The sequence below is a fragment of the Colletotrichum chrysophilum genome, assembly GCF_026319265.1.
Source record: "Colletotrichum chrysophilum strain AFK26 chromosome Unknown scaffold_97, whole genome shotgun sequence".
NCBI classification, from domain to species: Eukaryota; Fungi; Ascomycota; class Sordariomycetes; order Glomerellales; family Glomerellaceae; genus Colletotrichum; species Colletotrichum chrysophilum.
Window position 1 is genome coordinate 75777 of NW_026517384.1, and position 23671 is coordinate 99447.

The 23671-nt window shown below is 51.1% G+C and overlaps 6 protein-coding genes across 6 annotated transcripts; 3 read left to right on the forward strand and 3 right to left on the reverse strand.

The window, feature by feature from the left end:
• Positions 1 to 240: 240 nt before the first annotated feature.
• COL26b_009761 (uncharacterized protein) lies at positions 241 to 946 on the forward strand (the record flags this gene model as incomplete). The annotated part of the gene is made up of 3 exons (XM_053182478.1): positions 241 to 430; positions 467 to 786; positions 872 to 946. 3 exons carry the CDS (start codon positions 241 to 243, stop codon positions 944 to 946), a joined length of 585 nt encoding a protein of 194 aa, XP_053033565.1.
• A 565-nt stretch (positions 947 to 1511) lies between these two features.
• On the reverse strand, positions 1512 to 3309 carry COL26b_009762 (uncharacterized protein; the record flags this gene model as incomplete). Its single annotated transcript, XM_053182479.1, has 4 exons — positions 1512 to 2110; positions 2198 to 2586; positions 2638 to 2750; positions 2803 to 3309. The coding sequence occupies 4 exons, from the start codon at positions 3307 to 3309 to the stop codon at positions 1512 to 1514; spliced, it is 1608 nt and encodes a 535-aa protein (XP_053033566.1).
• Positions 3310 to 8129: 4820 nt separating this feature from the next.
• COL26b_009763 (uncharacterized protein) lies at positions 8130 to 10005 on the reverse strand (the record flags this gene model as incomplete). The annotated part of the gene is made up of 4 exons (XM_053182480.1): positions 8130 to 8359; positions 8452 to 9031; positions 9089 to 9583; positions 9667 to 10005. The coding sequence occupies 4 exons, from the start codon at positions 10003 to 10005 to the stop codon at positions 8130 to 8132; spliced, it is 1644 nt and encodes a 547-aa protein (XP_053033567.1).
• Positions 10006 to 11184: 1179 nt separating this feature from the next.
• COL26b_009764 (uncharacterized protein) lies at positions 11185 to 12470 on the forward strand (the record flags this gene model as incomplete). Its single annotated transcript, XM_053182481.1, has 4 exons — positions 11185 to 11340; positions 11422 to 11870; positions 11932 to 12130; positions 12204 to 12470. 4 exons carry the CDS (start codon positions 11185 to 11187, stop codon positions 12468 to 12470), a joined length of 1071 nt encoding a protein of 356 aa, XP_053033568.1.
• A 4332-nt stretch (positions 12471 to 16802) lies between these two features.
• COL26b_009765 (uncharacterized protein) lies at positions 16803 to 18217 on the forward strand (the record flags this gene model as incomplete). Its single annotated transcript, XM_053182482.1, has 2 exons — positions 16803 to 17664; positions 17721 to 18217. The coding sequence occupies 2 exons, from the start codon at positions 16803 to 16805 to the stop codon at positions 18215 to 18217; spliced, it is 1359 nt and encodes a 452-aa protein (XP_053033569.1).
• Positions 18218 to 19008: 791 nt separating this feature from the next.
• Positions 19009 to 20199, reverse strand: COL26b_009766 (uncharacterized protein; the record flags this gene model as incomplete). The annotated part of the gene is made up of 1 exon (XM_053182483.1): positions 19009 to 20199. One exon carries the CDS (start codon positions 20197 to 20199, stop codon positions 19009 to 19011), a length of 1191 nt encoding a protein of 396 aa, XP_053033570.1.
• Between the last annotated feature and the right edge of the window lie 3472 nt (positions 20200 to 23671).

Sequence of the window (23671 nt, forward strand, 5' to 3'; positions counted from 1 at the left end):
GCGAGGTGGTAAGACGGCACGGGAGGGGCCTTTGCATTGATGCCACAGAGTTGAGGTATCGACGTCTATTGCTCTTGTTCAGAATGAGAGGTTGTAGGATGGAAAATCTGTTCAAGAAATGATATAAAACCAGGTGCTCTCTCCTCCAAAAAGTCCTGTTTGTTTTTTCCATCACCATCAGCTCCTCTTCTTTCAGACCAAGCAACATCACACCAAACACCACCACCACACATATCCAATATGTACTTCTCTGTCTCTTCCATCCTCCTTGGCCTCGCGGCTACCGCGTCTGCCATCGACATCAGGGCTCACGTCGGCGACAACTGCGCCGGGGGCTACACGGCCTGTGTAGGCATCAACCCCAACGTGTGCTGCTCTTTCAGCAGCTCAGCCAGCAGCGGCAGGGCGAGCATTGCTGTGGTTGCCGTGCGTGAAACCTCTTTCTCTTAGCTTACGAAACTCTCAGAGCTATTGGATGGCGAGCAGATCCCGAGCAACTGGCGCATTCGCGCTGAGGCTTATACCGGCGGCGGTTGCTCTTTCACCGGGGGTCAGCGTGACTCCAACGGTGCCACCACCATCTGCCTGCCGTACACGACCCGGGGCGACCGTACCGGGGGCAAGTACTGGTTTCTCAACCGCAAGCGCGCCGACGACTTGTCCTGCCCCGCCGAGCAGCCCGGTGCCGGGAAATGCGAGGCCGTTGTCAAGCCTGACGTGCTCGGCCTCGCGGACGGCACCGCTTACAACATCGCCGACCTGGCGGATGAGAAGGTTCAGGAGTTGGTGAGTTTACGCTGCAGCTCTAGAAGAAAGATAACGATGTGTATGGCACTTGAAATAGATGCTGACTTGCTTGCCCCGGTTACAGGAGAAGATTGCCGAAACCGGCGCCGGTGCCGACGCCGTGCCCGCCGAGTTCCAGACACTCCAGATTGAGGCTTAAGGCCGTGCAAGAGCTCCCTGGTAACAGGAGGTCTTGGGACAGGAAACTTGGACCAGGCAAGGATGGACTGGGAGAGCAGAAACGGCATTCTGCCCTTCGTACTTGTGATAACATTCTTAGTCACACGTTGCATAGTTAGCAACTATATGGCCAGCTGTAGCAAATCAAGACAACTTAACTTTGGTGGAAACCAGCGTTTATTGGCTAATTGTGATGCTCTAAGAGGTGGCACGCTGACTTTGTAGCCAGCTTTTAGCTGATGGGCTCTTGGCACAAGGGCTACAAAGTTGGCGGGCCTTTGGTGTCGATCTGGGAGGGCCCATTCATGCCGTTCACCGACGACATCTTACTCGGTAAAGATATTGAATTCAGAGAACCTAGATCCCTAAAGATAAAGCCCCTCGAGCTGGTAGACCTGGTACAAGGTAGCTTGGATTTGCTATCTGATGGTGGACTATGTCCTTGGCACCCTCGAAACCAATTCAAGAGTAAAATTATGAACGATGACATTCCGAATCAAAGGAATCATCCATTATTCTATCAACAATAACACAGGGTATCACATCTAAAAGCTCTTGAGCACTTCTTTCCACCACGGAAGTCTGTCCAAGTCATATTCTCCCGTCTCAATCTCGTGCGACTTGTCCAGATCCCGACGGCGGCCGGAGAGCAGATCAATCTCATCGACTCTCCAGAAATGAGTCTTGAACCAGAACTTGTAGCCAAAGTAGATGAGAGGGAACAACGGCAGCAAGATGTAGGCATCCACGAAGGACCCAGCATCGAAAGGCGACAGGGTCGTCCATCCTTGAACAAACGCGAGGAAGACGTTGGCCGCCAGCCCAAAGTAGGCGTTCCAGGGGTACAGCATTGAAATAAATGGTAGAGAGCTTTCGGCATGGCCTTGAGCTTTCCATGCCTGGCGGAAGCGAATGTGGATGAACGAGATCGAACCCCAGACAAGGAAGGTTGACACGCCGCTGAGGTTAACGATGTACGAGTAGGCCTGGCTAGCACCAGTGCTAATGTTCATCATTGATAGAGCTCCGCAGAGGTTCGTAAAGACAATTGCCGGGATTGGAACTCCACGGCTATCTGTCTTACCAAGAATCTTCGGGGCCTTGCGATCTTGGCCCATGTACAGAAGCGTTCGAGAGCCGATGTCTGGAGCGGAATGTCAGTAGTTCGCTCTGATAGCCGCCTGGGTAATGGAGGAAGTCTTACAAATGCTGCTATTACAGGCAGACAGACAGGTGACGAAGATGAACGCGTTGATGAGATGGACTCCGCCCTCCCAACCGGCGTTCTGAATGGCAACCGTCATTGGACTCTTGACAGCACGGGAGCCACCGTTGACCAATTCATCGGCGTTAGCGGGGCAGGTGAGGCCGAAGAAAAATGCAGAGCCCATGTAAATGAAGATGATGCGCCAGAAGACCTGGCGAATAGCTAGAGGCACCGCAACTCGAGGGTTCTTTGTCTCAGTAGCTGCAACTGCTACCGACTCACAGCCAGCATAGAAGGTCGAGCAGAAGACGAAGACCTTGGCCACACCTCTAAATCCATCTGTGAAAGCGCCGGGGTCCCGCCAATAGCGGAAGCCAATTGCATCTTGTCCTGGAATTCCACCAGAAACGTATCTGAACGATGATCAGCGTTGATAACTTCATCCAACAAGCTCAGTTACTCACACAATAGAGAAGATGAAGTAAGCCACAAGACCAATCAACTTCAACAAAGCCAGCCAGAATTCGGCCTCGCCGAATGCCTCGACTCCAAGAAGCTGAAATCCGAGGAAGAGAGTCTAATCATCGTGAGTTGGCTAAACCATAGCCTAGATCGACAATTTGACATACCCAGAAGATCAAGAAGTATCCCCAAAGGGGCACTTTGTCGCTCCAGAACACAAAGATGCTCGACAGAACGTTGTACTCGTTCGCCAACACGCACATCCAGATGATGTAGTAATTCCACCCCAACGCAACTCCAAACGCCTTGTCGACAAAGCGGTCAGCCAAACCGGTGAAAGCTCCGCCGCTCGGGTACAGTGTCGTGAGCTCGCCGAGACTCTGCATGATACTGAAGGCGATGATACCAATCACCGCAAATCCGATAAGCAGGGATGCCGGTCCTCCGTTGGAAAGCGCGCCGCCCGCACCAATCAGCAATCCCGGCCCGATGATACCAGCCAAGGCCATCATGCTGAGATGTCTCGTCTTCAGCCCGCGCTTCACACCGCTCTCCGGGTCGATGGAGGCAAAGTCGGCCGAGGTGGAGTCTCCGGTGGTGTACGCCGCGCGAACGCCCGTGTCCTCGATGACGGGGACGTCATCGTCCTTGTCGTAGGCTCTGTATCGCGACATTGTGCCTCGGTGAGAAGAGTCGAAGGATCCGTACATACGTGCAAGATAAGACCTTATCTTATGGTCGCAGTCGCTCTCCCCGCATGTGCCACCGCCGTGAGTTTGTCGGAAGTCACTATGGAAGCTCGAAAAGTTCACCAAAAGGACGATGGAGGGTCGAAGATGGTTTTGTAAGATGACCCGGTACCACGGGCCGGGGCCCTTGTACTTGCATTACCGCGAGATAAGAGCCGTGCAGTAGCACTCACGTCTCTGTTCTGACAACATCACTGGCGAACTGCGCTGTTTTTTTGCCTCAAAGTGTGGGTGAAGGCAGTTTTTCGTTGATGGCGGATTTGCGCCGGGCGATCGCGTCATCGCTGAAAGACGCCCTGATGACGGTTCCAATTGGCCATTCTCGGGGCTCCGTGGTTCGTGACCCGCTCCCTTGCCGGCTTAGTGCGGGGGAGCCCCTGTTCTCTCCCACGAACCGTCGCCATATTGGGGAATTTTATTATGTTTTGGTTCATTTGCGAGTATGTTGAATATGCAATGATGTTTATTTGCCAGATGGCATGTTTTCTTTGATAATGCACGTGCTTACAACTGAGTCGGCGCATCTCGTGCTATACCGGACGTTGTTGGATTATCTCGCCAATCTTCAAGTCTCCTTCAAATTACAATGTGAAAGCGTCTCAATAAACTTTCTTAAGCTAGAAATAATGCTTTCATAATCGTGTGCTGAAATTGGGGAGGCCCCAATAAGCATGAAAAAGGATGTGGATGTCCCTCAGTTGACGGTTATCACTAATGTGAGGCTGCTTCGCATAAAGAACCTCTCAACGTCATTTGTTTTCATTTTATTAGCTGTGTCTTCACATGGTAAGAATGCAGGACGTCAAGTCGAACTCCACACTTGGTATAAATCAGCATTACTCAAAATCAGCCATCAATTGCGTTCAGATTGCTAAGACGATCGCCTCAGCTGTCTCAGCTCAGAAAAGCGTCCATCAGATATATCTGTAAAGTGTCTTGAGCTTCCGCCCATGCTATCTCTGGATAGCCTAGGGGATGAAGAGAGGACTAGAGATAACAGCGCTTGCTTACATGGGAGACCACCTATTTTCCTTTGCTAGGGCGACTACTTTTCTTGCAGCTATATACTAATCACCTTACCGTCATCCTCGTCCTCGTCCTTATCGTCGCGATCGCTATTATCGTCTTTAACAGAAATAACTAAGTACACAGGATAGCCGCGCAGAGACAGCAAAATGACGCGGTCTCTTACATGGCTTGTAACATCTTGACGACACTACAGAAAAGCGGGTTTTATCACTTCTAGTCAGGAAATCTGTCCATCCCGACCAACGAGCAGCATCGGCCCCGAATTATCTTATGTTTGTCAGCATTTGCAGACGTCCAGCGATAGCGGGCTATCTCTGCTAAACTGTCAGCAGTGTTAAATGAGAAGAGATGAAACATTTGAATTGAACAAAACGTTTCTCCCAGAACTACGAACACTTGCTACCTTAGTAGAGTGCGTAGTAGCGTAATTAGTTTGTCCGGACTGGTGGCTGAATGCGATGAAACGGAGAGTGGATATGTATAACAATTCTTCTATTGCTGTTATGTGTAGGAAACATAGAGATAACGGAGTCACCTTGTCGGCCATTGCGGTCATTCTGAGCTTCAGGTTAGTCCTTCAGCATGGTCAGATCCCATTCCACGTCGTCGCGTAACGCACGTTGATAGACTATGAGCTGCTGCTATTTGACTCGCTGCTAGTCGCTGTGAGTTCAAGTGGCAGGCCATTGGCGACGGGATAACAACCTTGTCCATCAAGATGTTACAAATGGCCCAAATCGAACTCAAGACTCAGGGGCTCTCAACTTCTTCGTCAACCTCGGATCAAAGTTAACAAAGATCCCAGATTTCCATATGACTAGGTTGGAAGCCGGATTCAACTGGAAATGGTCAAGGAATGCCACGGGACTTGTATCGTGTTGGCCTATTTTGCCACACCACATCTCAGGCTGATTCGGTCCTTTTCTCTGGGACGAAAACGGAGTGCAATACGCACCTACCACTGTCCCACATAGGTCTCACGTAGTCAAAGGGTACCGCAATTCAGCAACCTGGTGTTGTTCTACCATCCGGGTCAAATGACGCTGCAAGATTTGGAGCAACCTTGAAGGTCAAGAAACGAGCTCCTATATAATAGGAAGTTGCAAAGCTCTGGGGAATTACGAAATTCTACCAGCAATCACCGTCATCTACTGCCTTCACCGCTGTTCTGGCTCAACAACCCACTCTGCTCGAAACCCCACAAAAAACGAACTGAGGTGCCTTAACCTCGATCATGTCAATTTCAATGTCTTCTGCCGAGGAAGTCTCCGCCCCAAAGCTCACGAGACAAAACAATGCAGAAATTGTCGTCAGAGTATCCCTCCCTTACCGGAAAGAACGCTCACTTTGGCAAGCTGATCAAGTATACACCGGATATACGCTCGAGCACCAGCATAAACGTTTCGAAAATGCAAGAAATTGTCCGATATACCAAATACCGACAGAACTTCGATTAGAAGTAATGAGCTACCTTAAGCCTATGGATCTCTATCTTCTGAGGCAAAGCTGTTGGCTATTCCTGTCAACCTTCGCAGACGATTCGTTCTCTGCATTACACAGACCCATGTCAGGGAGACTCGGCTCGAGATTCGAATTTCTTGTAGACAGATGGCTTGTACTGTCAGGGTCACAATATTCGGCGAATCATTTGCGGTATCATCGGCAAATATCAAGCCAATCTGTAGATTCGGATACGGGCAAACCTATTGTCGAGCTTGACCCCCACAACCTCTCAAGTTCCGACTTTCGCCAGATCATGGACATAATTAGAAGACAATCTCTCTGCAAGACCTGCGTCATCTACCAAACTTCGAGCGAGCTGTTGTCGTCCATGTACTGCAATACGGTTGTATTTGCATCTGCTTGGAAGTCCTGCGTAGGGTGTAGAGGTGCGCATCCTGCGGCATTTTTCTCTAAAAAGCAGCTTGCCAAGAACAAACCAATATGCATTGGATGGGAGGGAAAGATCCGGTTATGCCCCCACCGACTTATTTCTCTGTTCGATGCATTCCCCTGGAAGAATCCTAACGCATTCTATACTTCCGTGCCTGGATTGTCAGCCACTATTTCACGAAGGACAAGGAGAGCTTTGCCCGACGCTGTCCAGCAATGCGGTGAATGACTTGTGTCTAAATTGGACTATGCAAGTCTGTCGGCTTACGAAGAGCCAGCTTGTAACCAAGACCATGATGCGCCAAGGTCTTCAAGAGTTGGAAAAGAGATTTGGAAACGAATATCTTTGCCCGCACTTAACGTTTAGGGATCACCAGCTCATGAAACCGTTCGACTTGGAACGCTGTGTTTGTTTCAGAGAACCAAGACCGGGGAGCACGGAATGTTACCGGCATAAATGCGGTGACATCGACAAATGGGACTGTTGTGCGTGCAACAATTTGAGACAACCAGATGCCGTGGGGAAGTTCATGCCATCTGTCACATCAGTGCCGGGCTGCCATCGCCAGTCTCTGCACAAATTCTCGTGTCGGGGTTGCTGTGCTGCCTATGAATGGAGCATGGAAGGTGGCCGCATTTCACTAAGCAGAAGCCAGTCTCTTGGAGAACTTCTCATATTGCAGAGCCCGCCACGTACGAAGGTAGTCCAACTAAGTCCTAATAAGAAGCTTATGGGCAAGTGGATTCTGCAACTTGATCCTAGAACATATGGCCTCAATGAACACATGAGTCAGCATGCGCCTTGTAGCGACAAGTCTTGCGGGAATTCGCCCAACCGCCGTACCTGCTGGCAAAACGACATCGAACGCGGGAGTACCTGGTAGATATGTATCTACCTATGGGCCCAATCCACTTAGCCTAGATTGATGACCCCTCTACCCCTTTCAACCTAGAGATAATACGTACTTAAGGGTAATTTATGCTATAAGTATTGCGCACATCACTTCAATATACACAGATGAGTTCAAAGTTTCACGCGCAATAGGGTCCATTGGCCTTGAGGCACATAGCAATATAGTAAAAATGTCGGTTTGGACACTTTTCATGCAATCATAGCTCGTAATACGAGACGTGTAAGTGGGATAACATGGAACCCAAACATGCTTGATCATGCGTGGCTGTTGTTCAATTCCCCCTCACGCTAGCAGCGCTCGGCAGCGCACGCTGGTCGAATGCTTGACTTTATCTGACGTCGAAAAACCAAAACTCAAATACTGCGATGTAAAGGTGTTACAACAATGACTTCGGGAATTGATAACCAAAAATTCAAAGCTTAGGTAAAGCTATGCTGTGTTGACCGATGTGAAGAACAAGGATGATCGGAATAATGGAAACAATAGAGACGGTAGAGCCTACAGGACTAAGAGCAACGGGCGTAATGACAATCAATTCAGCATCGTAAAACGACTTTGACAGTTTGTTTTGATGTTGCGCAGTAAAGGACTGTCTAAAATAAAATCAATAGCGTAAGTATCCATGACTACGATATACATATTATCCTATTCCCTGCCGGATTATCGTGATGACGAGATGGGTTGTTTCTGGTTTCCATCCTCAGAAATCTGGGTAGTGGCCGGTTCTTGCACCGCCATTGAGCTAGGGCTGGCGTTGCTAGTAGATCCTGAGCCAGCCATGCCGTACCAACATACCACAAGAACACCCAGCAGGCCAGTGAGACAGCTGAAGACAAATGCAACGATGCCACGAGTCGTGAAGCTGCTTCTTGTTAACGGATGATTCGGGCGACCAGGTGAAGGAGTCACTTACCCAGCAGGCAAAGGAGCGGGTGGGGAGTTCTGGCCTGAGAGGTCCAACAAGTCTACGGTGTTCGCCGCCGCATTTCCCGCGGTTGGCACGTTTCCGGCGTTGCAGACGTCCAGGTGGCTTTGCGGAAGTGTGAGGGACTTTTGAAGCTCCAAGGGTGCCTCGACGAAAGTTGCGAGAAGACCGGAGGTAACATGCCACTCAATGTGGCAGTGAAACAGCCAAACTCCTAGAATAACAGTGATTAGCATTATGACAAAAGAAGCATGAGGGATCCATCAAGGACGCTCTGTAAGGAGACGGGCAACTGGCAAAGCGTACCTGGGTTGTCTGCCTTGAAGCGAAGGACGATGTTGCCCTCGGGCCAGATGACAAGGGTGTCGCGTCTCATCGGAACTTGAGGGAAGTCGCTTTCCGTCATGTTAGACTGCTCAAAAGTTCCACTCGATTCTTCGCCGCGGTAAAGGGCCTGAAAGTGATGACCGTGCAAATGGAAAGGATGACGACCAGTGTCGAGGTTGTTGACCACAATCTGGACAATCTCATCCTTCTTCAACACGAAGCTATGGGTATACGTGCCGTAAACCTCGGGGTTCGTGGCTGTATCTCCCGTTGTAAGAGCGGTGTACAATGTCGGAACCTTAGGAGAGGCATAGCTAATGTTATTGAAGAAGGCGTAGTTGGCACCATCACCCAGGTTATCCATAATGACATCGAGCTCAACAGTCTGCTCGGGCTCACCAAAGCGTTCGAGACTGTCGTGCGGAACCAGGGTCATGTCGTCAAATGGTTGGAAGTCACCGTCTATGAGCGCTGGTTCAGGGAATGACTTCGATGAATCGTATGTCAACCATCCAGTGACATTCCAGTTCAGGTCATCTGGAAGAGTGTCAAAGAGGGTCTGCGCCATATTAGCGAAGAACTCATCTCTAACGTTTTCTGCTCATGTTCTTCTTACCGTATCCATACTTCCCACAATGGGATAATTCTGGGTGGTGTCATTCTTAGTGGTCAGAAGGAAGCTGCATCGCTGTGCTGCGGACAGATAGATCATATCGGCCTCGGCCGGCTGAGTGTAGACTCCATCAACTTCGACAATGGATATGTTGTGCCCCTCAAACCAAAGGTATTGACCGGCAAAGGCACCAATGTTAATGACGCGGAAGAAGTAGGTTTTGCCGGGCTGAATCGAGATAGTGAGGTTTTGGGTTTCGTTCATCAGCGCAGCCTTGGGCACAGGCTCCGCACCGGTGGGGTTAGTCTTGCTCATGAATGGCGGGATGAGCACCTGCATTTGCGCATGGTACCAATCGGACAAGGTGACGATGACTTCCTCATCATATTGGTCCTTGTACGGGTTGTCCGGATCATGAATAATGAGGGGACCGCGCAGACCATCAGGATACTGGCTCTTCGTGTGAGAGTGGTACCAGTATGTTCCAGGCTGAGTGATCTGTGCCGGTCTGAGTCAGTAAACAGCATAGTTCAGAAATTTGGCACCATCTGGATTGTCAAGATGGTCACTCGGTGACATACCGTGAAGTTGTAGGTGAAGTTCGATCCCGGAGGGATGGGGCATTGTGAGACCTGGGAAGGGCCATCCATATGCGTGGTTCCGTTCATGAACAGTCCATGAAAATGGAGCGAGGTGGACTGGTTACCCAGAGCATTGTAGGCATTGACGATGATGTTGTCGCCAATGTTAGCCTCAATGCGCGGAATAGGCCATTGACCGTTGATACCAATAACGGGCCGCTCGAAGGCGCCGTCGGGATTGGCACGAACCCAACCGATGGAAAAGTCATAGGTGACCGTGGCGGCCGTGACCTGACGCAGCGCTGAGCACGCGAGCGCTAAGAGGAGAGCTTTGGCCATTCCGACAGGAAGGTCTCAGAAACCAAGATTCAAAGTCGAAGAAAGAGTCCCTGGGAAGAATGACTCGGGACAGAAGGAGAGAGTGTGAGAAAAGGCGGCTGCTCTAACGGAGAGGGAGACGGCTCTCCTTGGACGAAGAACGGGATGAACTTATGTCTATCAAACGTAAAGAGGGAAGTAAAGTGGCGCAAGCATTTGGCATGGAAAATTACTTACCTGGACAAGGGACGGAAGAAGGTTGGGCGCCTATCATTTCCTTCACCCACCACGGTCTGAGTCCGAACACCCTCAATGTTACGCGGGGCTTTGCAGCAACGGGTGCACGACAATGGAGTCACGTTGCTCTGAGAGGTTGGAAAAGAAAACACCCCTCTTGATGGAGGGACACCACATACTCATCGGCATCTAATCCATCAATCTGATAATCGCTCATCGGAGGCAAAGCTTAGAAACATTGCTAGTCACTCTCCTCTTGCCCACTAGTGGCGCTATCAAAGGACCATCCAGACCCTTGATCGACCCACTTGAGAATCCAAGGAGTGTTTGTATCTGTACGTATCTTGTACTTCAGTACAGAAAGTGTTATCTTCTGCAAAAGAAAAATCTTTTCGGGTGGTGGTTGCAAACAATACAACATGGCTGGGTTCCACGTTTCGAGCGCCAATTGTAGCCCGGACCCTTTCCAAAGGAGCCACATGCACATTTGAAGCGACTAAGCTGCCGGCGGTAGCCACCCACATTTCCCGGCGATCGAATCTAGTGGGCAGATTTCTCGGGGACCATGTCCACCTCCCTGGACGCGCCGAACTACCCCTGGCCCCTAGTTGGCTGGGGCTCCAGCCGTTGAGGCCCGCTGCCGTTTCTTCGAGACTTTGTGATAGTAACACACCATCTTGATTTTCATCTGCGGAAAGCGCAAGCATCGACATGCTCCCGCCACGCATCCATCGCACGACGAACTCGTCTCTTCTCACAGTGTCACCATCCCTGGTCTTCCGAGCCCGAACTCGGGCGACAGAATATGCAACCTCCTCCTCCTCAATCCAAGCGAACTTCCCTTGACTTATCAGTACCTTGATAAATCCTCTCGTTGCCCAATCGTGGACTTGTGTCCTCTCGTTCGACACTTTCTCTCGACATAGCATCGCGGCTGCGTAGTCTGCACGACCTCTGCTTACAATGACTGTCAACGTGTTTTCAGTCCCCGTCTTCCTTGTTGTCTTTCGCGAGTCCTTGGAGACTGGCATCATTGTGTCTGTCCTCCTTGCGTTCCTGAAGCAGACACTCGGTGGAACGGGTCAAGATGTTCAGGTCTACAAGGCCATGCGGAAACAGGTACGGGATCTCTGTTGTCGGCGTGACCGCTTACGCGACTTGTCAATGCGGATAGAAGGCTAACTTCGGTGACTATGGTAGGTCTGGCTCGGGACAGGCATCGGCCTCCTAATCTGCCTCGTAGTTGCTGGTATCATCATTGGCGTGTTCTATGGCGTCGGCAAGGATGCCTGGCAGGCTCACGAGTACTACTACGAAGGCGCGTTCGCTATCTTCGCGTCGTTCATCATCACGCTGATGGGAGTCGCGCTCCTTCGAGTCGGCAAGCTGCAAGACAAATGGCGCGTCAAGCTGGCAAAGGCGATGGAAGCTCCGTCCAAGACCTCTACGTCTGCAGGTCAATCCCGCTGGAAGAGAAACAAGGAGAAATATGTCATGTTTGTGCTGCCTTTCATCACGGTTCTTCGTGAGGGCATTGAGGCCATCGTCTTCCTTGCTGGCGTCACTTTTGCTGCACCTGCTACTTCTGTTCCTCTCCCGGTCATCATCGGGCTGCTTGTTGGAATTTTCACGAGCTACCTTCTCTACAAGTAAGATATTTCTGAACTCTGGCGTATTTGGCTGCATTGGCTGATCTTTTTGGCGCTACAGGAGCGGTTCTACTTCGAAACTTCAAATCTTCCTCGTTGCCTCTACTTGTCTTTTGTACATCGTCGCAGCCGGTCTGTTCTCTCGTGCTGTTTGGTTCTTCGAGGCTCAGAAATGGAACGATGCCGTTGGTGGAGACGCAGCAGAAGTCGGAAACGGCGCAGGATCCTACGATATTGACAAGAGTGTTTGGCATGTGAACGTGAGTCAATTCAAGAAAGAAAAGAGCTTGCGCATTGTTTCTAACAGCCAATTCATAGTGCTGCAGCCCGCAGCTGAACGGCGGTGGAGGTTGGGGTCTTCTGAACGCCATCTTCGGCTGGAACAACTCTGCAACGTATGGATCGGTTATCTCATACAATGTCTACTGGATTGCGGTCATGTTGTGGCTGGTTGTTCTCCGTTTCGAGGAGACAAAGGGACACTGGCCTTTCATGAAGCCGAAGGCCCCCAGATCTACTACGACCGAATCGCCGAGCAGCACCGACGTGCCAGTCGAAGAGTCCAAGACCACCGCTGCCACCACCACGAATGCTCTTTGAGGCGTTCTAGCACCCAATTCAACGCTCGAACCTGGATGAATTCATGTTGCCTGTTTACTCACCTTGGGCGACGGAAAGAGGGTAAAAGAAAGGAAAGACTTCGGAAAGCCGTCCGGATGATACATAGATTGGGACGGATTTGAAATTAGGCGGCCGAAGCCCACGGGATTTCAAAACCAAACAGCTTGTCAATAGACAACCTACAACGTCACGGTTCATGCTACTGCCATGGTCAACGATCAATAAATCTGTGGTCATCACTCGATTCAGCAATTTCAAGTGAACACATTGTACATACTAGATCACCCAGTTCAATCCAACTGCACCAGGTGAATATGCTGTCACTGAAATGTTTCATTCCGCTTACACAGCGTGGCACCCTCGCTTACAGCTCCATCGTTAACTCGCCTAACCCCGAGTCGCGATTCAGCCAGGGAATACTCCAACTGCCCTAGTAAAGCCAGGCGGTCACGAGGGCATGCTCAATCACCTCGTGGGTACAGAACCGAGCTAGCGGGAGTGACCGAAGGCAATTCGAGATGTTGAGAAGAGGGGTGTAAAGCAGTCGAGATACCAAATTTAGCCAACCTGTGACGCATACAACTCCGGGCACCCATGCTAGAGAAAGCGGGAACCCCCACAATACAAGATAACAGGCTAGAGAGGGGTTAGCAATGGCACTTTATTCGGGCCAATGTCGAGCCGCCCCTTGAAGCTAGCAAATAGACGACAGCGCCACCTGAACAGACCACCCTACGGCGTTGCCCTGAGCTCGTACGACCGAGACGGAAACGTTCGGCGATACACTAACATCGCGGGCGCCTCACACGATCTGCATACTTACGAGAGCCATCCCTGGACTTTCATGTCCCCAATTGGCAGCTAGATGAAATATTCAGGGCTTACGCGTCAAAAGAAACCAAGTTAATCATCAACTCTGCGAAGATGATCTAAGCATCACAAAGATGGACGCCCTACTGTCGCTTGAACAGCTACGATAGCTCGGGCGTTGGCCAAGCGCCAAGACGGGTTCACTTCCGGCAAGCCAACCACCATCACTGTATTAGGCACAGTTGCAGAGGCTTTCCACGTTGTCGGGTACTTCCAACCCCGCCCCCAAGTCTGTTCCAACTTCCACTCTGAATGGAGCTTCGTGGAGCCGTCTGGATCCCTGCTGCAGACCCAGTGTAGTTCATGACGGTCCACGTCTCGCTTGTAAGTTAGTCACAATGACAAGCTTTTCGAGGACGCTGCAACACCGGAACGCCGAGTGTGTCCTTTTGATGAACCGGGTTCTTCTATGTTCCCGAAAGCGATTACCGCCTGAAAGCAGAGCGTAGGGTCAAGACACAGAGCAGAATGTGAAGTTGTCCTCCATTCTCGTCGGATAGAGCGTCCTCCCTCGGCGTTCTTGCCGAGCAAGTGACTGCATACCATTATCTTCACATGATGCATCAGCTACTAGAACCATGATATGCCAGGCCTCCGAATAAAGATGTTTTGTGACCCTTTATCTGCATTTCGTCTGAACCCGTATATACGCGGAAGACGTCGCGGCGTACCAACGGAGGGGTCTCGTCGTTATCCACTTTAGTGATGGCAACTGTAGCGCACCGTCTCAACTGTGGCGATCGTCTTGGCTTCAAGTCTCCACGTTCTCGCCCAGCTCAGCAAAGAGCCTAACGTCTGTACAGCGGGTCGTCGTTCCATACCTTGCCCACGTGGTAGGATTATATGAGATCATTGGCTGCCATGTCGCACTATCTTCTTGTGTGGACGATGTAGAAATTTGCTGTCCCGAACATGGGATTCAGGGCAATGAGTTCTTCATGACAGAACGTTGGTGAACGAGGCTTGAAAGATATTTTTGAGCCTGCACACTTTCCCAACACGCCTCATACAGCAGGCAATGACTCGAGCGCGTTTGGTCTCAGTGCTTGTTGTTGTTTTGATGTGCTGTAATTAAATTCGGTTTCGTTGTAAATGGGCCCCAGTCATTCCCTAAAGTTGTGACGGGTCCTCGCTAGCGAACCTTCGACGAGTCGCGTTCTGTGCACTTACACCGTGCAGTGTTAGGCGAAGATTAGTGATCTAGCCGCTCCCGTTTTTTTCTGAATTTCCTGTCTAAAGCTGATGATCATCGGTGCTTCTTCTCACAGTGACAAAAAGTGGCGTTACGCGTGCTGTGCTACCGTCAATCCTCAGCTCGGAAGACCGAGCTGCGCTCTCGGAGGTAGACCAGCCCACCAAACCGAAGCTTGTCAAGTGGCAACGGTACGCCAAGTCGGATGGAGCCGAGGCATTGGATGGGTCTAAAGCTGGGACTGCTTCCCAACACGTCCATTGCTGCGGCATCGCTTAAGATCTGTTTTATTTCCGACTTTTGCCCATGACTAGTACGGGAGCTGCCCTCTCTACACTCGCATGGCGATTGACTGATACCATTAATGTAATGCTCCGATAACTAACAAGTTAAGCCGTTGCCTCTTGCAGGCGGAGGATCGATGTGCCGCAGGACTCCCGGTAATGTGGATCGAAACAACTCCATCCCAACAACAAGGCTAGGTTGTGATGCTTGACGGAGCGCAAAACTCTGCAGCATACCGCCGTCTTAGTCACATTCGTAGAGTGGAATGAGATACGAATTAGCGGAGAACAATGTGGGCATTCAGGGCTTGAGACTTGCAGCAACGGCCTTCTCTCGATGTCAGCAGAGACGGACTTATGCGGACATAGTGTACTGTGGAAACATCTTATTTCAAGAAGCACATGTTCAGAAACTGTTAGTTGAGAAAGCGTCTAAGAAGCTCTTACGGCAGAATTAAGTGCTTGATGGCTTGAGGGCGGCCGCTAAAATGCTACAGTCGTCACAGGGCTGAACTAACTTTTCCGAGTGGACGCGACTCGAGTCAGTTGACTTGATGATGCCTGACTAAACTAGCATGCATGCTAAGTGATATCAGATCGACTCTATCAATCTACTCATACACAAAGTCAAATTGGAAGTCGTCAAGTGATGTCAAACCTGGAAGCTCGGTTTTCCTCCGAACTTCGAGTGTCCATAGAGCTGGAGCGATATCGCTGCTGATATGCTCACGCCCTCTTGCCTAGGTCCTTCTGTGAGTATTGCGGCTTGAAGGATTTGAAGTGAAGCCATGGTACGATGGTTACCGGATAATCATTTAGATATCTCCACTAAATCCCTGTTTTCTTGTTGGAAGTGGTGAAGTTTTGTTTCATCAACCAGCTGATTAGATCCTGGCCTCGTGGGTATACTGACGAACATGTCTCTCGAACGTAGAGTGACTTTTTGTCTCGAGTGGAGATGTGGAATCAAAACTTCGTCCGAACAAGGCAGTCCACAACTTGTGATGGTCCAGCCTCTAATTCTTTATCTTGGGATCAGATTAGATCCAATCAGGATCATCACAACTCCATTACCTACGTTGCAATCGTTGAGCTCACAGCTCTCAACCGGATCTCGCCTGCATTTTACACGAGGCATTTTCTTCAAGTGGCGGAAATCGACCGTAGCCGGCGGGATGCACGAGGTGAAGTATCCCTGGTTGAGTTTTGTACATTCACGATGCTTCTTGGGAGCGTGACGCTACGGGTGGCTTCCACCCCACCCTCAGTTGAAGTCGTGTTTTGCATCCCAGTATTTGGGCAGTGAAAAACTTTGCATTTGTGTTAAAGACACGGACATTGGCTAGTATACCATAGGTAACATTTCGATTATTTGAGCATTTCCCCCCCTTGTCTCTGCCGAGGCTCTTCTTGTTGGTGTTGAAACAATCGTCACTGCACGGACTCCAGCATCACTTACACCATTCACCATGATTGAGACACGAGCAGCCAAAAAGCCGAAGCCGCCCAATGCGCGCCAACTCATGAATGAATGGAATGTAAAGGTCTATGCTGCCGTTATCTGTGCGGTCATTGCTGTCTTCATTCTGTATCACTGGATTAGGTCAATCAACAGGAAGCTTACGTTCTCACCTAAAGCATGGCAACGCTTGCCCGGCGTGTCTATTGTCGTCGAGACATCTCGGTGAGACTCACGTGAGAGATAATAGCTGCTGGAACAGGACATTAACACCCAATAGGCAAATCCGGAGCTTGCTAATCCGAAAGGTCCCCGGGTTTCCCTCCGGCGGCCATGCGCTCTTGGCGATCGCCTTCGTCGGCGTCAACGTTGTTATGTGCTTCCACCACGTGGATAGAGCCAAGACCAGCAACTTTGCTGCACGATTTGGATGGTCAGTTTTCTGTTTTGTGGCGGCATTTGATAATGCAAGCTGACTGGTTGGTTACAGGATGTCAACCGCCAACATGGCCCTGTGCGTGTTTTTCGGGCTGAAGAACACTCCATTGGGGATCCTGTCCGGCCACTCCTACGAGCGCCTGAACTATTTCCACCGACTTGCTGGGTATGCCGCAGTTCTACAGCTGGTTCTTCATGCTATTTTCTACATGATATACTATGGCAACCAGAATCGCTGGAGCACTCTGCTGGAGGACCAGAACTGGGAGGGCATTGCGGCCGGCGTGGCCATGATTGTGCTACTTCTTGGCATGGCCAGGAACCTGGGCTACGAGGCGTTCTACATCAGCCACCTCCTGGGATTCCTTCTGGCCATCATTTTCACAGCCCTCCACAGGCCCTACTGGATCTGGAAGATCCCTGTGGCAATGCTCTTTGCCGGAGTAATCTGGGCGCTTGATCGCCTCATTAGGGGGTCAAGGATGCTGTACAACATGGTGAACAACAGCGCCACCATCTACCAGCTGCCCGACAACGGTGTGCGAATGGTGATCAAGAAGCCGCTGGCTGGGGCTGTCCCTGGATCGCACTGCTTCGTGTGGATCCCGAGCATCCGAGCATTCCAGACTCATCCCTTCACGATTGTGTCCAACACGAAGGCCGGCGGTTTGGAGTTGATCTTGAATTCTTACAGCGGCTTCACCAAGGCCGTCCATGACCGCGCCCACCGTGAGATTGGAACGTCAGTGTGGGCATCAGTGGACGGCCCCTACGGAGCCATTCCAGACCCTAAGAACTTTGATAAGGTGATCCTGATTGCAGGTGGCACCGGGGCTACGTTCACCTTTGGCTTGGCGACGAGCTTGCTCCAGCACCTGGAGTCAAACTCGGGGACGCACGTAGACTTCATCTGGGCGGCTAGAAAGAGAGGTTCGTTTGATTCCGGATGACATCCCCAAAGCCATGCATGCTGACGGCCAGTACAGAGAACTTGAACTGGTTTGCGGATCACATCCAGTTGTTGTGCCAGCACGGTCCCGGAATGAACATGATGCTGCACGTCACCAGGGAGGGCTCGAAAGAGTCCCTAAGCGATTCCTCAGCACCGAACCCTCTGGAGCACTCAGTTCTTGCGCCCCAACAAACAGTGAATAGGGGGGCTGACAGCGTCTCATCCGAGGATCCCATGCCGAGCGCTACGGATACCATGGGAGAAAAGACAGCTGCCAACGTCTCAGCAGAGCCTACCGAGAAACACAGGCGCTCGCAGGACCTCGACAGTCTATGTGACATCAAGTACGACAAGCTCGAGGCAGCAAAGGTTATTGGTGAGACGTTGGAGGCGATCGAGCCTGGTCGGCGGGTGCTCATTGCGTCGTGTGGCCCTCAATCTCTGACTGACCTTGTACGGACCACTGCCGCTCAACATATTGCCAGCGCGGAAATTAGCATAGAGGTTCACTGTGAAACTTTCGGCTGGTGAGAGCAGCACAGCCGGGGACCTGCTGCTGTTTGGTCGCCGAGTTTTCAATACCTTAGAGATAAATGGCATTACAAGCGTCTGCATCTACATGACCTGTATGGCACTGGTCAATCCATCATTTCAATCTGTGTGCCGTGGTATCGATCATTGGCTTCTACGGCGGTTGTTGATGTCTATGACATGTATAAGCCACAGTTCGTCCCTACTACTAGAACGCATAGTAGAAGCAACCAGGGAGAAGCTTCGCTAGTGTGCCAGCGAAACGGTTCTGCGTCCTCGCGCCAGGTAAACCCAGAGAATTGGAAGAGGGCTTTTCAGGCGTGGCACGATTAGAATAGCGCGGAAAGCCATTAACCGCGCAGTAAAACGGCGTCTCCAGGAGCAAGAAGGCATCTCAAGCTAATTTTAGTCTGCGTTGGATTAAGCTTGACCGGCTGCTAGTTTGACATGACAAATGACCTCGGTCTCCGTGCCCCTCGGCTGATAACTCCGAGCTACTTTACCACACGGACTCCGACTCAACTAGTCTGGGTTAGGATGAACGACATGGGACGACATATCTGGGCAGAACTTCGCCAACGTCAACCACTGAGGCGTTGTCATGCAGCTGGTCTTGGTTGTCACACTCCAACGTATCCGTACAAATTTCCCTATTACACCTACTGATACATGACTCTGGAGACGCTAGGCAAAGCCTCCGCGTAATGCTTGCTGTGAAATCCAAAATCGTTCATTGGCGGGCGTAAAGAAGATTCGGGGCCTTTCGTTAACCCCAGCGGGTCGCGTGCCCGTTAGCCCATGTAGTAGTGACGGCTTTTGTCCATTCCATGCCCGTATCCCTGTCTTCCGACTCCAGCCCAGAAAGCCGCATCCTCGCTGCGTGGTCCCCAAGCCCATCCGGCCCCCTGTGCGATGGGCAGATGGTAGAAGCGGAAACCGAAGTATGATGTGACCGAGCCGATGGCGAACGCCACGAAGATGTCAACGCCGTGGTGCATGAAGTCGAACCATCTGGAAGCACAGATGAAGATGCATACGCAGAAGGGGACCATAGTCAGAAGGACCAGGTAGATAGGTGGAGCAGCAGCCTGTCTTCGGACGGAAGATATCGGTCGGTTGTTTGTGGGTTCTCGGGGTGCCGAATTCGCGTCGCTTCCTTGCATCTCAATGTCTCCCACAATGCGAGAAGGGAATGCTGAGTGGCTCTGTTCTGTCAAGCCTTCGGTTCGAGGTGCCCAAGGAGCTGTAACTCCAAACTTGCTTGCCAGGAAAAACGTAAGGTAGACAAGACCCGACGCTGCAATCGAGGAATGTCCAGATGGGAAGCTACGAAAGCCGTCGTTGACGACACTAGCGTCAGGGTTCTTGCAGATATCGGCCGATACTAGCTGTCCCGGTGTCGATGAAGTGGTTGCCGCCACGCCACCAACGATGTACTGGGCGATATTATCGAGGTCCGGCTGGCAGCGCGCGATGGCATTCGGTCGTGGCTTTCCGAGGAGGTTCTTGGTCGTGCTCACGATGAACCATGTCGCGATTACGGAGAAGATGAGACCCAGCCATCCCGCGTGGATCTCCCAGAGCTTTCGTCTCCAGATGATGGACTTCGGCGTGCCTGGGGGAACTGTCGAGCCCGGTACGAAGAGCAGAGAGACGACGAGAATGATAAGTATAGGTGCGACGATGCAGATGAGAAATGCGTTCGTAATGGAGACGGTGTCGTCATAGAGAGGAAAGCTGATGTCGGGGTTTCCTAAGTTGAAAGGGCGCTTTTGCGGTGTAAGATTCCCTAGAATGTATCCCGCGACTGCAAAGACAACGAGAATTGCCCAGTCGAAGGCGTAAGATATGGCCACTCTGATGGACCCCATCTTGCTATGTCTGCGACCAACGTCGCTGGGGTTGGATAATGTGGTGTAAGGTCGACGGGGTTCGAAAGGCCGGTGGTTCTGGAGGTTATTCAATGGAATATTGTCGTGCATGTTGGAAAGAAGGAGTCTGATTTGTGTCTTGGAAGGCGGCCCCTGAGATTAAGAAGCTTGGCAATCACGATCCCAGCCGGAAGGGTCAATCATTTGTTCTTATGTGGCAGATCAACTGAGCCTTTCCTCAACCATTTCGACTTAGCCTCCGTGGTTGCCAGCCCCCTCTTGCTTCTGTTTTTAGTGTAGTCATCTAGAACCACCCCATGACACGTGCGTGCCCGGCTGAGGTAATGTGCAGAAAACACTGCCCCTTGGGAAATGGATCTGTTGCAAAATTCGAGCTGGCCCCTTGGATTAAGACAAAACTCGTATTTATTTTCCGAAACGTATGTGCCTGTAGTGGCCTGAAGCTCAGCCACCCGCGCGTATGATACATCGGCGGTGCATGCACTCCTACGCCCGGAAGCGCCTAACTTGCGGTCTCAACATCACGGGAACTACGCCCGAAGCCTTTCGTCCTCGCGAAGAACGTCTTCCTTCATGTGGCCTCGATACAGGCGCCACATTGCATGTCAATTCATGATCAAAGGCGGCACTCTCCGAAAGGCATGGATTATTGACATCTCGCCCGATGATGTGTCCTGTGGTGTTGAGTACATACCCTTGAGCCAGCCGGGAGGGCCTGTTGACCATTCAGTTCCACGATCGAACATCACTGAGTACTGAAATGGAGCCATTTGCGCCTTTATGTATGCGGACTGGGCATGTTTGAATCGCGTAGGACTGGTTGGATCTTGGACATCTCGAGTCGATCTACAATGCACACGCCTATTCATCCTTCTTCCCTCCTAACTCGTTTTCATACTTTCGTATGGCAGGCCACCGCCTGCGGGCACGCCTTTTTTGACATCCGTAGGACTCTGACGGGGAAATATTTGAGGGCCAGGATGGCTCTCATAAAAATCTCCATGACCACCTGTGTTACGCCTATTCATATTTTCATACTTCGACCTCTCTTTCTATATGTACCTACTTATCTTTACCCAATACCCATAGACTCACAGTCAAGCTCGCCGGTGCGTTCCTGCATGGTTAACCATCATCAGTGTCCCAAAAGCCATCAGCCTCCTCAGGATGCCAGGGGTATATTCGAGCATCTGGTGCTCCTGATAAGGCGTGCATCCTGAGGAATGCCCACTGCAGCTCGAGGATGTCTCTATTGGGAAGCTGGTCCTTTCTCTCGGCAAATATGGTGACTACTTGCCCATCTGTGACTGGTCGTGATCTCGTGATTCGCATGTCTTCCGGGACCAGAACGGTGCGCGGATGCGTCGAGAAAGAAACTCTGCTCTCCATGGATGGAATCCGTGTTCTCTCCAGCCAGTGAACCCTGAGGCGAATGCAGGGCCAACACGTTGCTGGTGTCTCAAGGGGTTCAAAAGCCAGCAAGCCCTGCGCCCAGCTAGTATGTACCTCACGATTCAAACAAATCATGTTCGCTGCTGTATCAATCATGTTGGGGAGCCTGCCGTTGCTGAGACTTTTGTACAGTCTCCTGCAGCGAGCCTCGCCCCAAAACGCCTCCATGTGAAATAGGCCAACCAGATGATGTCTGTATTGGTCGCTCTCGCTGTCGGCGAACGGGAAGATGTGGCAAACGTCGGGGTCCGTGGTCCCCGTGACAACGCACCGGCCCTCGTCGCGATTGAATGCCTGGGACAGATTCCTGTCAGCAGCGCCGGGTTACAACTAGACCCAAAGGGGAACTTCACTTTCGCTCGCTCTGCTTGGCTTCGGAGACGTTCAGTACGCATCACAAGGCTGCTTGACTCGGGGAATCCTGGCGCATACGGCCGTTGAAGAACTGTTGACTGGTCAGCGTTCATCGGAAATCAGTTGGGCTGCAGGGAGGTCATGCATATCTTGACTAGCATCGGTAACCTTTGCGCCACCGGCACCAAGCCGCATACCAGCCGTCTTCTTTCCATCCAGGATGCTGTCTGAAGCTCGTGTAGTAGTTCGAACAGTACGCTCATGTCAAGTATCATGAGCATACTCCAGAACCCTGCTCGTTTCAGTGCCCTATGGGAGGGACTGTGTCGGCAACTTTCATGAATCTTCGAAACGAGCAGAATTCTGGTTTCCATCTCGTCCTCCATGGTGGCGCAAATGAGTGACTGAGGACCAACCGCCCTGGCGTTCTTGAACCCCATCTCCTTGAGGCCCACGAAGCTCCTTTATATAGCCCTGCCTTCTCCACCTCCAGGCCTTGGTTCTTCGTAGATGTTGCTACTACCACGTGGGGTTTCCTTTCTCCGCCGGCCGCGAGTCACTACACCAAGCAATGCTTCGCGTGCGATGACGCTATCACTTACTTGGGTACGAACTCCCAAGATAATTGCGCCGATCAGTTCAGACAGAGGGTCAATCTCAGCACAAGATGTTGGGCGAAAAGCATATAGAGGTCGCAGCGCAACTTGAGCATTCAACTTTTGAGCAAAGCTCATTCTTCGTTCATGCTGGCGTGGCCCAATCTACCATCTTCCCGATTGGCATGATTTTAGAAGTCAAGAAATCACTTACATCCTTCACTAAATCATTCCAGATGTTCTTCTTTGGCACGGGGTTGTCTACCATCCTGAGCTACGATGGAGAATGACTGTGATCCCGCCAGAAAGGAACAGCCCAAATATTTCCAGTGTCCATGCGCTATCGGCGGATCGGCCTGCGTCCAAAGCTGATGCTGATGCGGATTGGTGAAGATTCTATATCTAATGTGGTGATACTGATGACAGCAACATTCGATAAACCACGCTGAAAACAGCGACTATTCGTGCTGAGTTTGGAAAGCAGACTAAATATAGGTGCTTCAGGCGGTGTTTCCAGTCGGGCACGGTTGTTCATGGGCTCGAAACAAGATCTCCGAAGCTTCGATCCGATGGGGGCCGGATCAGACCCGCCCCGGTAGGACCCATGCATCCGAGTTCGGTGCTTTTGATCCGGGCGGCCCGGGGCAAAGGTTTTGTTGTTGAAGTTGGTTCCGGTAGATTGCATAGGTTTCCTACAGTATACAACGTGTACCATGAAGAACATAATTTGGCTGTTCTAAGCGGACTACATACTCTATGTTCGGGACACAATCGAGCCTCGGAGAGTCAACCAAGTGAAAGCAGCGACAAGAGGATGTAGGGACGACAATGGGAGAGACGCTGCTAGCAGAGGGAATAACAGTGATGACGACAGAAACACAAGAATACAGTCGCTGTGACACAGTTCAGTAAGTAGTCTCATAACTATTGTCACTACTTGCATAGCATGAGGTTTCACAGGGTGAGGTCAATTACGGACCGGCCTCGTCTCCGACAACACCACATTCTCTCTGGACGTCAAGATCGTCGTATGCATTCATTGAGTATTGTTATCAGCCAAGGAGTCGAATAAATAGTCTTCGGCATATCAACCCGGCTCCCTGTCTAACAGAAAAACATGGATAAGTCGTGGGGATTCTCCCATCCCTACAGAGGTGCCA